General features: G+C 40.7%; 1 protein-coding gene across 2 annotated transcripts in view; it reads right to left on the reverse strand.

The window, feature by feature from the left end:
* cfap69 (cilia and flagella associated protein 69) overlaps nucleotides 1–15782 on the reverse strand; it is a 117060-nt gene that overhangs the window by 53984 nt on the left and 47294 nt on the right. For both annotated transcript variants that reach the window (XM_043690357.2, XM_087986845.1), the window contains exons 9-12: nucleotides 15198–15321; nucleotides 14909–14957; nucleotides 1763–1884; nucleotides 303–519 (exon numbers count right to left, since the gene is read on the reverse strand). In XM_043690357.2, the coding sequence (XP_043546292.2) occupies nucleotides 303–519; nucleotides 1763–1884; nucleotides 14909–14957; nucleotides 15198–15321 (512 nt within the window). The remainder of the gene's footprint in view (nucleotides 1–302; nucleotides 520–1762; nucleotides 1885–14908; nucleotides 14958–15197; nucleotides 15322–15782) is intronic.

The raw sequence follows: 15782 nt of genomic DNA on the forward strand, positions 1-15782 counted from the left end.
TACATCTGTTATTCTGAATAACTAAGTTTATTTGAGGTTCAAATTTGTGGAAAGAAAAAAGTGAAAAGTGCACAAGGTTTTTAATGTTCATGATGCAGCCCATCAAAAACATGCTCCACATATGGAATAAGTGTAAATCTATACTGCATTCATACTCAACATTTGTCTACATCAAATGAGTTAAATCATCTTTGGTAACATACCGATCATTGAAACATACCGATCAATTTTAAAGCTTCCATTTTAAGGTTTTCCATTACGTGCAGAAAATTTTAAATTTACTGGGACTTAAAAGTACTTACTTTGACTTATGCACCAATCTAACAGAAGCAGCAGACGGGTATTTCCTTGGCATTTCATGTAGTCATCCACCATGACTGGAGCCAGTGAGATCAAAGTAGCCAAGGCATGAAGCTGAAGCTCTTCATACTGGGCAGGAGACCAATCCCGAACTCCAGGATTCTCATTTGGTTGAACATAATGAAACAGGGCTAGTAGTGCTCCTCCTTCACTAAGTAGCTACTGGGTAAAATACACATGTAGAAAGACAAATTTAAAATTTAGATCACTCTCATCTTAAATCAGGTCAAATAATGGTATAAGAATCTCCTATCTTCTAAAGCCCTCCCTCAACTGATGATTAAGTACGCTTCCTCATTGAACACCACTTGGAAAAGGCAGGGGCCAAGATTAGAGTAGTGCTGGAAAAGCACAGCAAGTCAAGCAGCATCTGAGGGGCAGGAAAATCGATGTTTCGAGCAAAAGCCCTTTCATATGGAGGGCTTTTGACAGAAATGTCGATTTTCCTGCTCCTCGGATGCTGCCTGGTCTGTTGTGCTTTTCCAGCACTACTCTAATCTTGACTCTAATCTCCAGCATCTGCAGTATCCACTTTCGCCTACTTGGAAAAGGCACCAAATGTTGCAAGAGCACATAATGTACTCTTGACATGCAACTTTAATGTCCCTCTTCAAGAGTGGCTTGGTTAAGCTGAAGGACCTATGTCTTAAACTGGACTCATGACAGTGGTGGGAGAACCAGCCTGATTTGATCTCATTCTTACCAATCTACTGGTTGTAGATACATCTGTTAGCTGTTGTATTGGTAGGAATAGCCACAGAACAGCCATTGTATGGTTGAAGTCAAGTCTTTATAGTCCATTGTATTGTGTGACAATGATCAGAGATTAGGTATTTTGCAGTAAATAACTCACCTTCTGATTTCCAAAAGCCTGTCTATTGTTTGTAAGGCACAAACAGATGGTGATGGGATACTTCCAACTTGCCTGGATATGTCCTGTTTGAAAAACCCTCAAGACACACCTTTGGTGACTAAACTGACAACCTTAAACATTCATTGCCTCAATCACTGACACACCACTGACAACATTTTCAGCTGTCATTGTAAGTTCCCCTCCCTGACTTGAGAATATAATGTCATTCCTTCCCCATCCCAAGGTCAAACTTCTTCCTAATAGCACTGTGGGACTACCTATGCACATGGGTTGAAGCGGTTCAAGGTAGTGGCTCATCATCACTTTCTCAAACCCAATTACTGATGGACAATAAATGTTGGCCTTATCAGTGATGTCCAAATCCCAAAAATGAAGAAAATAAAACATTTTGAAAACCAAAATTAGGAAAGAATTTAGTTTTACAGCTTGCTGCTATTTATGAGCTTTGTAAATAGCATTTACTTCATGGTCAACAACATCTCATGTTTTCAGTACATCTACTTGCCACTTGTATATGTAAAGTTTTACCTGTATAGAAGCAAGGTCATTTGTCAAAGCAACGAGTAAATTGAAGAATATTTTTTTCATTTCAAAATCTTCATGATTGCTGGAAATTTTAATGCCTTGAACCAATGGGTTATGGCTCTTTACTAAAAGAAAAAGGAAAGGAAACAAAACAAATGAGAGAAATTTGCATCAATATAACACATTATCAATCCTCAGTGTCCCAACAAACATTGCATTTAACTATTACAGTGCAGGCAACCTCAGCAACCAATTACACAAAGCGAGGTCACACATAGCTGGTATGAGATCAGTTTTTAGCTGGTATTACTTAGGGGAGGATTGTCTGTCACAAGTCTGACATCAGTGGTGGGCAAGTTGTTGGAGGGAATCCTGAGGGACAGGATTTACACGTATTTGGAAAGGCAAGGACTGAATAGGGATAATCAATATGGCTTTGTGTGTGGGAAATCATGTCTCACAAACTTGATTGAGCTTTTTGAAGAAATAACCAAGAGGATTGATGAGGGCAGAGTGATGAATGTGATCTATATGGACTTCAGTAAGGTGTTCGACAAGGTTCCCCATGGGGGACTGGTTAGCAAGGTTAGATCTCATGGAATACAGGGAGAAATAGCCAATTGGATACAGAACTGGCTCAAAGGTAGAAGACAGAGGGTGGTGGTGGAGGTTTGTTTTTCAGACTGGAGGCCTGTGACCAGTGGAGTGCCAGAAGGATCGGTGCTGGGTCCACTACTTTACGTCATTTATATGATTTGGAAGTGAACATAGGAGGTATAGTTAGTAAGTTTGCAGATGACACCAAAATTGGAGATGTAGTGGACAGTGAAGAGGGTTACCTCAGATTACAACAGGATCTTGACCAGATGGGCCAATGGGCTGAGGAGTGGCCGATGGAGTTTAATTTAGATAAATGACAGCTGCTGCATTTTGGGAAAGCAAATCTTAGCAGGACTGATACACTTAATGGTAAGGTCCTAGGGAGTGTCGCTAAACAAAGAGACCTTTGAGTTGCAGGTTCATAGCTCCTTGCAAGTAGGGTCATGGGTAGATAGGAAAGTGACTAAGGTGTTTGGTATGCTTTCCTTTATTGGTCAGAGCATTGAGTACAGGAGTTGGGAGGTCATTTTGCAGCTATACAGGATGTTGGTTAGGCCACTAATGGAATATTGCATGCAATTCTGGTCTCCTTTCTATCGGAAGGATGTTGTGAAACTTGAAAGGGTTCAGAAAAGATTTACAAGGATGTTGCCAGGGTTGGAGGATTTGAGCTATAGGAAGAGGTTGAATAGGCTAGGGCTGTTTTCTCTGGAGCGTCAAAGGCTGAGAGGTGACCTTATAGAGATTTATAAAATCATTAGGGGCATGGATAGGGTAAACAGACAAGTCTTTTCCCTGGGGTGAGGGAGTCCAGAACTGAGGACATACGTTTAGGGTGAGAGGGGAAAGATATAAAAGGGACGTAAGTAGCAACCCTTACAAGCAGAAGGTGGAACGTGTATGGAATGAGCTGCCAGGAGGAAGTGATGGATGCTGGTACAATTGCAACATTTAAAAGGCATCTGGGGGGATGGGTATATGAATAGGAAGGGTTTAGAGGGATATGGGCCAAGTTCTGGCAAATGGGACTAGATTGGGTTGGGATACCGGGTCGGCATGGACGAGTTGTACCGAAGGGTCTGTTTCTGTGCTGTACGACTCTATGGATGGTGAAGAGTATGCATATTCTGCAACAAGTGACTCCCCAAAACTTTATCATCACTTACACGGCACAAGTCAGAATGACATACTCTCCATAACCTCTTTGAGCTACTGCACTCAAGAAGCTCAACACCATCAAGGTCATAGCAGCTGCTTGATTCACATGCTATGCAATTCAACAACTCACCGAGACTTCTTTAACAATATATTCCATAAATTATAACTTTTAGCATCTCAAGGGATATAGAAAGTAGTAGATGGGAACACTACCAAATGCAAATTCCATTCCAAGTCACACTCTAACTTGAAATATATCATGGTTACCACCATTGCTTCATTCACTTATGTGAAGAGGGCAGAGAGTTGGGTGTGAGAAATGCAATGTATGGTCAAGAGATATTTGTGGAGGGTGATTGAAGCCTGGGTGTGTGATGGTACAAAGATGAAGGTGAGTGTGAGGGCTTCAATCCATAGCAGTTACATTGCTCATCTTTCTAGAGGTCCTTGTGCCTCTTGGAGCACTGTCTCCAGGTTTGAGTAACCACTCTATTGCTATTCAGATCCTCAGTGTTTTAATCATGCCTGCCTTGGTTAAAAAGACTGGATTCTTCTCACATTCTTGGCAAACCTCATTTCAATCCCTTTGGTCCCACAGAACATCATTCAGGTATGCATCCAAGACCTTGGGAGGAGGCTGTAGTGTGAGGACAGGTGTGGGCGTGGGAGGGACATTCTGACCAGCCTCCTTTCTAATCTGTAGCTCCTGAAGCTACAGATGTCATTTATAGCTGAGTGATTGTAAAACCTGTTCTGGCTGCATGAATTGGAAGTTCTCCTTTGAGAGGCTTGGTAAGTCATCCTGTGGAAATGGACTGGTAATGCTGTTGTTCAGTAAAAGAACTATGGCAACGCTGCTTCACTGACAAATGAATTTTTGGTCAATTACTGGCTATCTAACTGTGTGAGGGTCTGATTTGATAAAATCCAGCACATTAACTTTATTTCACTTTCCAAGGACAGAGTATGAACTGTTAAGCATTTTCAGCATATTCTGTTTTTTGTTTTGGGTGGCTACTTGCCCCACTTTTTTTCTCCACTGTCCCATATAAATTTCTAACTCATCTTCTTTGAGGTCTGAACAGGTTTTTGGCACATGCCTTTTGGATACTCTGAAGTTATGGAGATAGTGGCAAAAGAATACACTGCAGCAAGGATCTTGATGCCCTCCTGTTCATTCATATCTAATTTCATGACCTATTTTAAGCAGGAAATGTCAACTTTGCTAGAACACAGAGTTAAGAAGGAATTTAATTTGATAAGAGGAGGTAGGAAGTCTGCAAAAGGATATAGGCAGCTTATGTGAATGGGCAAAAACATGGTAGATGGACTACAAAGTAGGTAAATGTGAACTTATCCAGGGTTCAATTCCCACCTCAGGCAACGGTCTGTGTGGAGTTTACACATTCTCCCCGTGTCTGGGTGGGTTTCCTCCGGGTGCTCCGGTTTCCTCCCACAGTCCAAAAATATGCAGGTTAGGTGAATTGGCCATGCTAAATTACCTGTAGTGTTAGGTGAAGGGGTAAATGTAATGGGTCTGGGTGCATTGCTCTTCAGAGGGTCGGTGTGGACTTGTTGAGCCGAAGGGCCTGTTTCCACACTGTAAGTAACCTAGTCGAAAAAAATGTTGCAATTGTACCAGCCTCCACCACATCCTCTGGCAGCTCATTCCACACACACACCACCCTTTGTGTGAAAAAGTTGCCCCTTAGGTCTCTTCTATATCTTTCCCCTCTCACCCTAAACCTATGCCCTCTAGTTCTGGACTCCACCACCCCAGGGAAAAGACCTTGTCTATTTACCCTATTCATGCCCCTCATGATTTTATAAGGTCACCTCTCAGCCTTCGACGTTCCAGGGAAAACAGCCCTAGCTTATTCAATCTCTCCCTATAGCTCAAATCCTCCAACCCTGGCAACATCCTTGGAAATCCTTTCTGAACCCTTTCAAGTTTCACAACATGCTTCTGATAGTAAGGAGACCAGAAATGCACGCAATATTCCAAAAGTGGCCTAACCAATGTCCTGTACAGCCGCAACATGACGTCGCAACTCCTGTACTCAATACTCTGACCAATAAAGGAAAGCATACCAAACGCCTTCTTCACTATCCTACCTACCTGTGACTCTACTTTCAAGGAGCAATGACTCTGCAGTCCAAGATCTCTTTGTTCAGCAACACTCTCTTGGACCTTACCATTGAGTGTATAAGTCCTGCTAAGATTTGCTTTCCCAAAATGCAGCACCTCGCATTTCTCTAAATTAAACTCCATCTGCCACTTCTCAGCCCACTGGCCCATCTGGTTAAGATCCTGTTGTAATCTGCGGTAACCTTCTTCTTGGGAAGCGTGTCATGAACCGCGGCCTCTGAAAGTTGTAGACTGACTGGCTCAAATAATATGGACAATAATGTTTACTTTATTTTTCTCTGTAATTTGCCTGGTTGTCAAGATTTTTTAAATATATGTGCGTCCTAATTTTCTTTTCTTTTTTTCTCTCTTCTTCCTTCTCTCTCCTCTCCGTTATCCTTTGTTCTTTTTTTGCATAATTTCCTTTATGCATTTCTCCCTTGGTATGGGATGGGGGGGAGCGGTTGGGGAGGCGGGGTCACGTGGTTATTTATTTCTTTTCTATCAGGTGTGCCTAGGGTTAAAGCATTGATGGGATGGGTTGAGTGCCCACTTTTAACTTGCTTGTTATAAGATGTGTGTAACGTTTTCTTACTTTGTGCTATCTGGGACTGGGGAATAGCTTCAGCTGGAAGAAACTATGGAGGGGTTAGTGGGTAGTATGAGCGTCCCCTGTGGGCAAGGGGGGAAACTCTCCTTTCATTTGTGTTATATGATTTCTTTTGTTGTAGAAGTAGCTGTTAAAAGTTTTGATTTGGTAGCTTTAGTAGTTATATTTTTAAATTTATACAAACTGTTGCCATTTTCACTCAGCGCGTTATGAGTGGGGTTCTTCCTCCTGGGGTCATGGACTGTCTCAGACGGCTATGCCTAATCATTCATTTAAATGGTGCACTGGAATGTTAAGGGGAGTCATTCACCAATTAAGAGAAAAAAGATACTGTCAAGCCTTAGAAAAGAGAGGGTCGATGTAGCCTTGCTGCAAGAAACACACTTAACTGATAAGGAGCATTTGAAGTTGCAGCAGGGAGGGTTTAGACGGATTTTTATCTCATCCCTTAATTCGAAAAATAGAGGAGTTGATTTACTAATCAGAAGAATCTCCCATTTCAACTGTTAGACCAAATTAAGGATGAATATGGATGGTTTATGATTCCTAAAGCTTTAATACATGGACAGGAATATGGGATTTTGAATGTATATTGCCCACCCCCTTAAACTTTTAACAGATGCGCTTTCCATGTTGATTGAAATTATAGGGGGACACTTTAATTGTATAATTGACCCAGAAGTGGACAGGATATCTTGGGGCCTTGTGGATATGTCCCCGCAATCCAGCCAGTTGGTGGATCTGAACAGGGAACTGGGGTTGGTGGACGTATGGAGATGTCTTAACCCCGAAGGTAGGGATTTCACCTTTTTCTCTAATCCACCTAAGTGCTATACTAGGATTGACATGTTTTTTGCCCCATCAACCTTTGTGAATTCCGTGTTGTCTTGCAGGATCGGGAACATAGCCATTTCTGATCATGAAGCAGAGTGCATGGAGGTCAATGTCGGTGGTAACGGGACAGGCTTGTGGCACTGGCGCATGGATCCTTTCCTCTTGAAGTTTATAGAGTATTTTCCGCGGGAATTTAAAATCTTTTGGGACATTAATTTGGGTATGGCCAGTAATCCGTCGGTGCTCTGGGAGACTGCAAAAGCCTATGCACGGGGTTTGATTATTTCTTACTCGGTGACCCAGAAGCAGCAGAGGGGAGAGCAGCAGTGTTTGCTCAAGGCTCCCCTGAAGGCAACTGAGACAGCATCCTTTGACAGACCATCTGTAACCAAATTGCAGTGGATTACAGCCCTCAGGGCTACTTTGAATGCTGTGCTCACCCAGACAGCAAAGAGGGAAATCTCATTTGAGAAACAGAGGTGATTTGAGTATGGTGATAAACCAAGTAGATATCTAGTGTTCTTGGCCAGAAAGAAGAATGCCCCCCAATCTATCACATCCATGAGAGAGAGTGCTGGTACTCTTATCTGCAATGCCAAAAAGATTAATGCAGCATTGAGGAAGTTCTACTTTGAGCTGTACTGGTCGGAGGGCTGTGAGGACAGATTGGCAAAGGTGGAGTCCTTTTTTAAGACCCTGGACCTTACAGGTGTAACTTCAGAGCAGGCGTCTTTTCTGAATGCCCCTCTGACAATCCAAGAAATATAGGAGGTGGTGAGGCAGCTCCAGAGTGGTAAAGCGCCCGCCCCTGACGGATTGCAAAGTGAGTTTTACAAGGCATTTAGAGACAAGCTAGCCGGGCCACTGTTGGATATGTACAAATTACTCATACAGTCAGAATTGCCTCCCATCCTCTCTGAGAGAAGCAAATATTTTACTTAGTCTCAAGAAAGGGAAAGCCCCAAAGGATTGCACTTAGTACAAGCCCATATCATTACTGAACGTGGATTTTAAAATTCTGTCAAAAATGTTGGTGTGAGGTTGGAGAGGGTTTTGCCCTTCATTGTAAAGGAGGACCAGTTAGGTTTGATTAAGGGTCGAAGGTCTACTAATAATATTAGACGAGTATTAACCATGCTCCAGGTATGCCAGCAAGGGTCGATTCTGGGCTTGCTAGTCTCCCTGGATGCAAAGAAAGTGTTTGAAATGGTAGAGTGGCTTTATCTCTTTTATGTACTGGAGCGGTTTGGTCTTGGAGGGGTTTTGCCAGGTGGCTGGCAGTGTTATATAGTGACCCAAGAGCAGCGGTTCGCACTAATGGTATAAGGTCGGACAATTTTAGTATTGGTAGAGGCAGCCGACAAAGGTGCTGTCTCTCATCATTATTATCTACATTGGTGATTGAGCCGTTAGCAGAGGCCGTCCGGAGGGACCCCAACATAATTGCCCTGGAGTTAGGATCAGGCAGGCATAAGATCACCCTTTGCATAGATGACATTCTTCTCTTTTTAACTGATCCAATGACATCTGTGCCCCATACAAGTGATTAATCTATTTGGTTCAGTTTTGGGTATAAAATTAATTTTAATGAAATCGGAGGCCATGCCTGTGGGGGGCTTTACTAGAATATCCGATCTTTGGATGGAACCCATTTCCCTTTCTGGTGGTCACAGGGAGGTTTCTTGTATATTGACATTTTAATCAACCCAGCCTTTGATCAACTATTTAAAACTAACTTTGTGCAGTTGCTAAAGAAGATAAGACAGGACCATCGGCGCTGGGAGGATCTTCCGATATCCTGGTTGGGTAGAATAGTTCTGGTCAAAATGAATGTTCTTCCTTGTTTATTATATGCCATGTGAATTCTCTCTTTGATACTGCCCAGGCAAGCACCACTGAAGCTTTAAGTTGGCTTGGATCTTTCATCTGGCATCATAGGTGGCCTCTTTTTAAGCTGGATAAATTGCAGCTTTTGCATGGGATGAGAGGTTTGGATTTCCCGGATTTTAAGAAATATCAATTGAGTTCCTTACTATCCTATGTTGCTGACTGGGCCTGCCAGGACCTGCAATGAATCTGTTGGACATCGAGGCTTCCCAGGCAAAATGCCCCCTCATCAATTTGTTGTTTATGGACAAGATGAGGACCATTGCAGAAACCCGATTATCCTTAACACGGTTAAAGCATGCAGAATAATGTGACAAGGTGAAGGTAACTGACAAAATACTGGGGTTGATGGACTCTGGCTTTAAGGTCTGGGAGTCTCCTGTTTGGGAGATTTATTTGACGGGGAAGCCACAATGTCTTTCGAGCAGCTGAGTCAGAAATATGAGCTTTCTAGGAGGGGCCTCTTTCATTACTTTCAGGTTACGGACTTTATACAGAAAAAGACTACATTGATCGTTAGTCCCTATAAGTTGGATATAGAGAGAAGGGTGTTTTGGTCTACAGGTGGTCTCTCGATCTTCCTCTATCACTTGTTAGGAGGTAATGTTTTGAAGGGCATTAAGTGGCTGTGTGCAGTCTGGACTCAACAATTGAGAGTGGAAATTTTGGCAGAGGCGCGGGAGGATATTTGGGAGAATGTAAGGAAGATTTTGATTTGTAATAAGACGCAGGCCACAGGGCTCATTTGGCACTGGACCGGCCTGTGAAATTTAAAACAGCAGCATCCCCAATGTACCCCAAATATAAAACAGATGTTGGCATGCTTACTTATTGCTTGTGGTCATGCCACAAGCTTCGTAGGTATTGAGGTGTCATAGCAAGTGTTTTGGAAGGGGTCTTGGGAACTGAGGTTAAGGTGGATCCAGTGTTCCACCTTTTGGGCTTGTCAAATCTCCCTTGTTTGGACATGCATGGGAAGAAATTGTTTAGTATTCTTTCATTCTGTGCGAGGAAGAACATTCTAATGAGCTGGGTGTCGGAGAATCCTCTGGGATTCTCGGGGTGGCGTAGATTAGTTATGGAGAACATCCCCCTGAATTTCCTTACAAGTATGGTGCACCAGAAAATTGAACTGTTTTATAGAACGTGGCGGCCCTTTCTGAATTATATGGACGCAGAATTAATGGCTATATTGGTCAGGGCCTTTGTGTAGTCATGAGGGCTGTGTCTGGTGGTCCGGTAACCCCTGGGAGAAAGAATCCCGAACAAATATGGGTATGCCTACTGATGCTCCCGGTGGTGGTGTGCTTTGTTGGGAATGTGTTGAGTGTGGTAACTTAACTGAATGTAATTTAATTTACCTTGGTTTAACTTGCTCTAATTTAGTACTTTTAAATTATTTTTGAATTGTAGTTTTTGTAGATTGTTTTTTCTCTCTCTCCTCAGTGGTTTGTGGAGTAGAGTAGTAATTTGTTTACTGTTATTCTTGTTATATTATAAGGTTGTTATACTGTTTCGTAGTGATTTTGTAAAAAATTTAAAAGCTTTTTTCTCAATAAAATTATTTACAAAATAAAAAGCAAGGTTTAGTGGATCTTATCAAATTGAAAGGAAATTGAGTGAGAGGAACTACTTGATAGGGACTCCAGACAGAAAGAAATCTCAGAGTGTGTCATGTGAATATGTTCAAAAGGTATTTTGACAGGGAAGGAAAGCAAGATGAGAAGGTATTGATGATTACAGCACAGAAGGAAGAACCAAGTTCAGAGGATTCTGAATTGGACATTCCTCAAATTAAAATGGACAACGAGGAAGGTGTCAGAAATTGGGATAAGCTATTGAATTACCTTCCTGAGAAAAATCTAAATGACCTAAAAGAGTTAGTACTATCATGTGGAGAGATATGCTGAAATAACCTGGGAAGTACTAATCTAATTGTGCATGATGTAGACATAGGAGATGCTGTTCCGATTAAGCAACATTCTTATAGGCAAAACCCTCTAAAGTTGGCACAGATTCAGAAGGAGATTGAACACATGTTCCAAGACAACATAATTGAATTGAGTTACAGGGACTGGAGCTCACCTATAATAATGGTGCCAAAGCCAGATGGTACCCAACTGTATATGTGGACTATTGGAAAGTCAATGCCATTACAAAAACATTTCCAATTCTGCGGTTGGAAGACTGTGTTGAAAAAGTGGAACAAGCAACTTAGATTTCTAAGTTGGATTTGTTCAGAGGCTACTTGCCCGTACCTTTGTCAGAAACAGCAAACGCAATTTTGGCTTTCGTAATGCCAAATGGACTGTATCAGTTTAAAGTCATGCCATTTGGTATGAAAAATGCTCCAGTCACATTTCAGAGACTAACCAATAAGGTCATTGCCGGATTACTTAACTGTGTGGTGTACACCATGACCTGGTGATTTTTAGTCACTCATGGAAGGAACATTTAACGAACTTGTTCGATCAACTTTGGAAGGCAGGTTTGGTGATAAATCTAGCTAAAAGTAAATTTGCCAAAGCTCAAGGCGCCCTTCTGGGTCATGTTATTGGACACAGACAAATGGCCCCATGGGATGCAAAAATGAAAGTAATTGGGGAATTTCCCATACCATCAACAAAAAGAACAGTTACTGGGATTGAGTGGATTTTATTGAAGCTTTATGCCAAATCTTAGCAGTGTGGTTGCTCCACTCATTGAATTGTTAAAGAAAGACAATTGTTCAGTAGACAGCAGACTGTCAGAATGTGGTTAATAGCCTGAAAGTTGTGTTAACCACTGCCCCAGTATTAGCCACACCTGATTATGCAAAGCCTTTCAAGTGGCCAACGATACGAGTGATGTGGGTGTCAGTGCAGTGCTCCGACAGGAAGACAACAAGAAGAAAGAAAGACCTATCGGATATTTCTCCAGGAAACTGAACATTCATCAGCAGAAATATTCAACAGTTGAGAAATAGACTTTGAGCTTGGTTTTTGCATTTCAACGTTTCAGAGTTTATATTACTAGTAACACATCTGAGACAATTATGTGCAATGATCATAATCCATTGAAGTTTGTGGAGAAATTTAAGGACAAAAATGCTAGATTGTTTAGATGAAGCCTGTTGTTACAGCCATTCAATTTGAACATTGTGCATGTGGCAGGTCGAAAAATGTGATTGCCGATGCATTGTTGAGACTCGAACGAAAAACAGCGGCGTTCGATGGTGGGAGAACCAAAGACTGAATCCGAATGTAGTTGTGCGTGTTTAAAGTCAGTGTAATGCATATGTGTGATTTAGAATACTAACCAATATTTTTTGGGATTTTAAAAACGAAGCCATCTTTGTTGATGGGTTTTTTTTAGGGCGGTAGATGTGACAAACCTGTTCCTTTGACAAGGTTAGATTGTCCTTGGTTTTTTTTCAGAGAGGTTGTAAATGACCCAAGGTTCCATCATGTCTGAAGTTTGAATGGTTCATTGGGGCCTTTTTGTTTACCTCGAACAGATAATGCCTCCGGCCTAAGTCTTTCATTTCTTAAAAAAATTGGTATAATCAAAGGAGAGTGGCCAGCTAGCTGTGGAGCTAGCCTTCGTTTAGATTAGAGTTAGTTGCAGCAGGGTATGTGTGAAAAAGGCTGCTAAACTCTCTCCACTGACATGAAACCTGTAATTTTTTTGTGCCATTTTTAATCTTTATGCTCAGGGATCTGTTTATGGGGATTGTTGCAGGTATATGTGGAACAGCATCATTAAGTCGGGATAGTCTGTCAGATTTGGATAGGATAAGTTATCTGCTATTCTATTTTCTGTTCTTTGTGTTTCATTCCATAATTTTATAAATAAATTCTGTCTGTTTAAAACCTGGCAGTCAGACCAGCTGATTCACTCCGGGAATATCCACTATACACTTACCAAAAAACAAACAGCAAAGGTTTTGTCTGGGCTTCCTGTTTAAAAATGTTTTGAGGGGTTGAGCCTAGTCAAAAACAAACATGCAAGATCTTGAAGGGACTGGATAGCAGGAGGGAGTTGTTCTCATGGGGGAGACTACAACTGGGAGACATCGCTAAGAATGAGAGGTCTTTCTTTTAAGAAAAAGACAATGAATTTTTTTTTGAAAGGCTCATTAGAGTGGGCAATTATTTTCCCCAGTAGACTGGGACTTTTACGTTTATTCCAGGCTGACTTAGATTTTTGATAGACAAAAAGTGTCAAGGGTTTTGAGGTACAGACAAGAAATGTGAAGCTGAGACAACTAGATTAACCATGATCTGAGTGAATGGAGGAGCAGGCTCTAAAGGGCCAAATGGCCTACTCCTGCTATTGTTTTTCTACCCCACAAATACTTCTGAAATTGAGAACATTCTAGAAACAGATTCTAGCAAGGAGTTCTAACGTAGGAAAGTGATAGTTTAATATTTTCATATACAGTAAATAAGAAACATTTGGAGACTTGGGGCTGGATTTTCATCTTTGAAGCATTATGAGTTGGAAAATTTTATAGCCTTGGTCCACGCACCTCAAGAGAAAGTGCTTTCAAAGACGGGATTTTTATCGCTGAGGGCAGGTGTGGTCTATAGTCAGGCCAGATAACCTAGATAGGAGTTCAGGGACAGCTACAGGTTCCTAAACCGTGCTTAATAGGGTTGCCTTGGAGCTTTAGGATATTGTCCCAGTTGTAATGAAAAATTAAGGCCATGTAGCACTCATCAATTACTTCCTTCACTCCCCACAAACTCCCCATTCTCCATCAATGTCACCTCATGTCCCCTCCACCTTTTTCCCATAGCTCCTCTGCATGCCAAGCTACATCCCTCCACAAACCCACCATGGGCTCCTCATGCCGAACTATGGCATTCTATGGCCACTTAGTCACTATACATGATATAGAACCAGTACAACCTATACTGACAATAGAACATGTAAAAATGAGCTTTAAAAAGCAACCATTAATTGTTAAGTTTCCACTTCCTTAAACAATCATTTGCCACAAGCGAATAAATGAGTTACTTATTCAGAAAATAGCAATAGCAGAAGTTGCTAGCCCATGAAATCTCTTTATTTGTGTAAATAAACATTGTGCAGTTTTCAGAAGAGAACAGAGACACAGAGCAATTACAGAAGCTTGGGCTTTCAGACAAGAATGCATAATGAGACATAGATGGCTAATGGGTGTCATGGTTTTCATTATAACTGGGACAAGGTTAAACAGCACCAAGGTACAACTCTGATATACACTATAATGTAGAGTGGGTAAATGGAAATGGAAATGCCATAGCTTGCCATGGAGGATATGAAGAACCATAGGAGATGTGGGCAGGGATGCAAGGCTTGATATGGTAAAATCTTTTGAACATAACTTACAAAAGGTTCTCTCATACAGACTAAGCTTCACAATACATTTGAAGTGCAGGGAATCATGATTCTTTGAAAAACAGCCCAACTCCATGAAAACTGCAGATGGTTAGGGACTTATTCTAAATATGGAGCCAGCCAGATTGCAGATTAGTGTATCCTTTAAAGGTTCTGGTGAAAATTGGAAGGTCTGGGAATGGGGTTATGATCCCAGATGTTGGTCCAAGCTGCCAAATTCACCCCAACACACTGTCTCGAGGAAAATAAAAATCCAGCCCAATAAAAGATATTAAATACATTAAGGAAATACATGGAAAAATAAATGTATCTGAAATTTCCATTCTTTTTGTGACAACTGGGTTTCAGGTCTGTTTTTTTTAATAGTGGCAACAAATAGTGGAAAAAGTACCAAATTTCAAAATATCAAATCAACAATTCAAATATTCAAACATTTCACAAAATTTTAATGTAAATCTAGTTGACTCACTATTTTCCTCATGACATTATTAAAATATGAACATAAAAACAATGGAAGAAAAAGCATCAGCCAATTGAAACTGGATTTCTGCTAATAGAAAATTCTTACCTTCAGGGAATGCAGCAAACATTATCAGTAGCTTAGTAAAGCCAGTTTCCTATTATACAAAGACACTTTTAGAAAGCTTCCAAGCAAACCATTTCCCAAAATCATTTTATTCCAAAAGTTTGATATTATTAACAAACTAATGCCCCTAAATAACAACTGTATCACTGAATATATAACATAATCTACCTCAATTAAGTTAGGAAAATATTTAATTTTTCTATTCATTAATACAAAAACATATGTACATGAATTTTATGTGTCAATGTTTGCATTTCAGAATACAACTTACAATAAATGGAATCATAGAATGCTCTGCTAGACTTGTAGTTATTACGAGCAAATCGTTTCGCAGCTGGCGTTCGGAATTGCTATGACCATTTATCATTTGGTTCAAAAAGACTTCTTTCAAAGCACTAAAGATAAAAAAGAACTAAATTAGTATTATTTTAGTATAACACATACAAAACAAAGTAATGTTTTATAACATACAGCAAAATAAATCCCTGGTAATACACTTGGTCATACATCATAGTGCATATAGAGGTACTAGCTGTCCGTTCTTTCCATTAGGAAACAGAACATCTTATGTGCATTGTTAACATGTTAGCAAACAGCCTGTGTTACTCTCACCAGAAAATATCACCAATGACAGCTCTGTTTATTTCTTCTATGAGCATAAACCCACAGTAAACCATCACTTGTTAAACTATAAAATAAAAGCATAATACTAAAGATGCTGGAAATCTGAAATAGAAAAAGAAAATGCTGGAAAATATTCAGCAGTTTTAGCAGCATCTGCACAGAGACAAACATTTAACATTTCAAGTCAAATATTACTTTTCTTTGGAAATGAAAGAAGGTAGGCTTGTTAAAC

Source organism: Chiloscyllium plagiosum, unplaced genomic scaffold (genome assembly GCF_037043375.1).
Source record: "Chiloscyllium plagiosum isolate Xiang-an unplaced genomic scaffold, Cpla_swu_hap1 HiC_scaffold_5, whole genome shotgun sequence".
Taxonomy (NCBI): Eukaryota; Metazoa; Chordata; class Chondrichthyes; order Orectolobiformes; family Hemiscylliidae; genus Chiloscyllium; species Chiloscyllium plagiosum.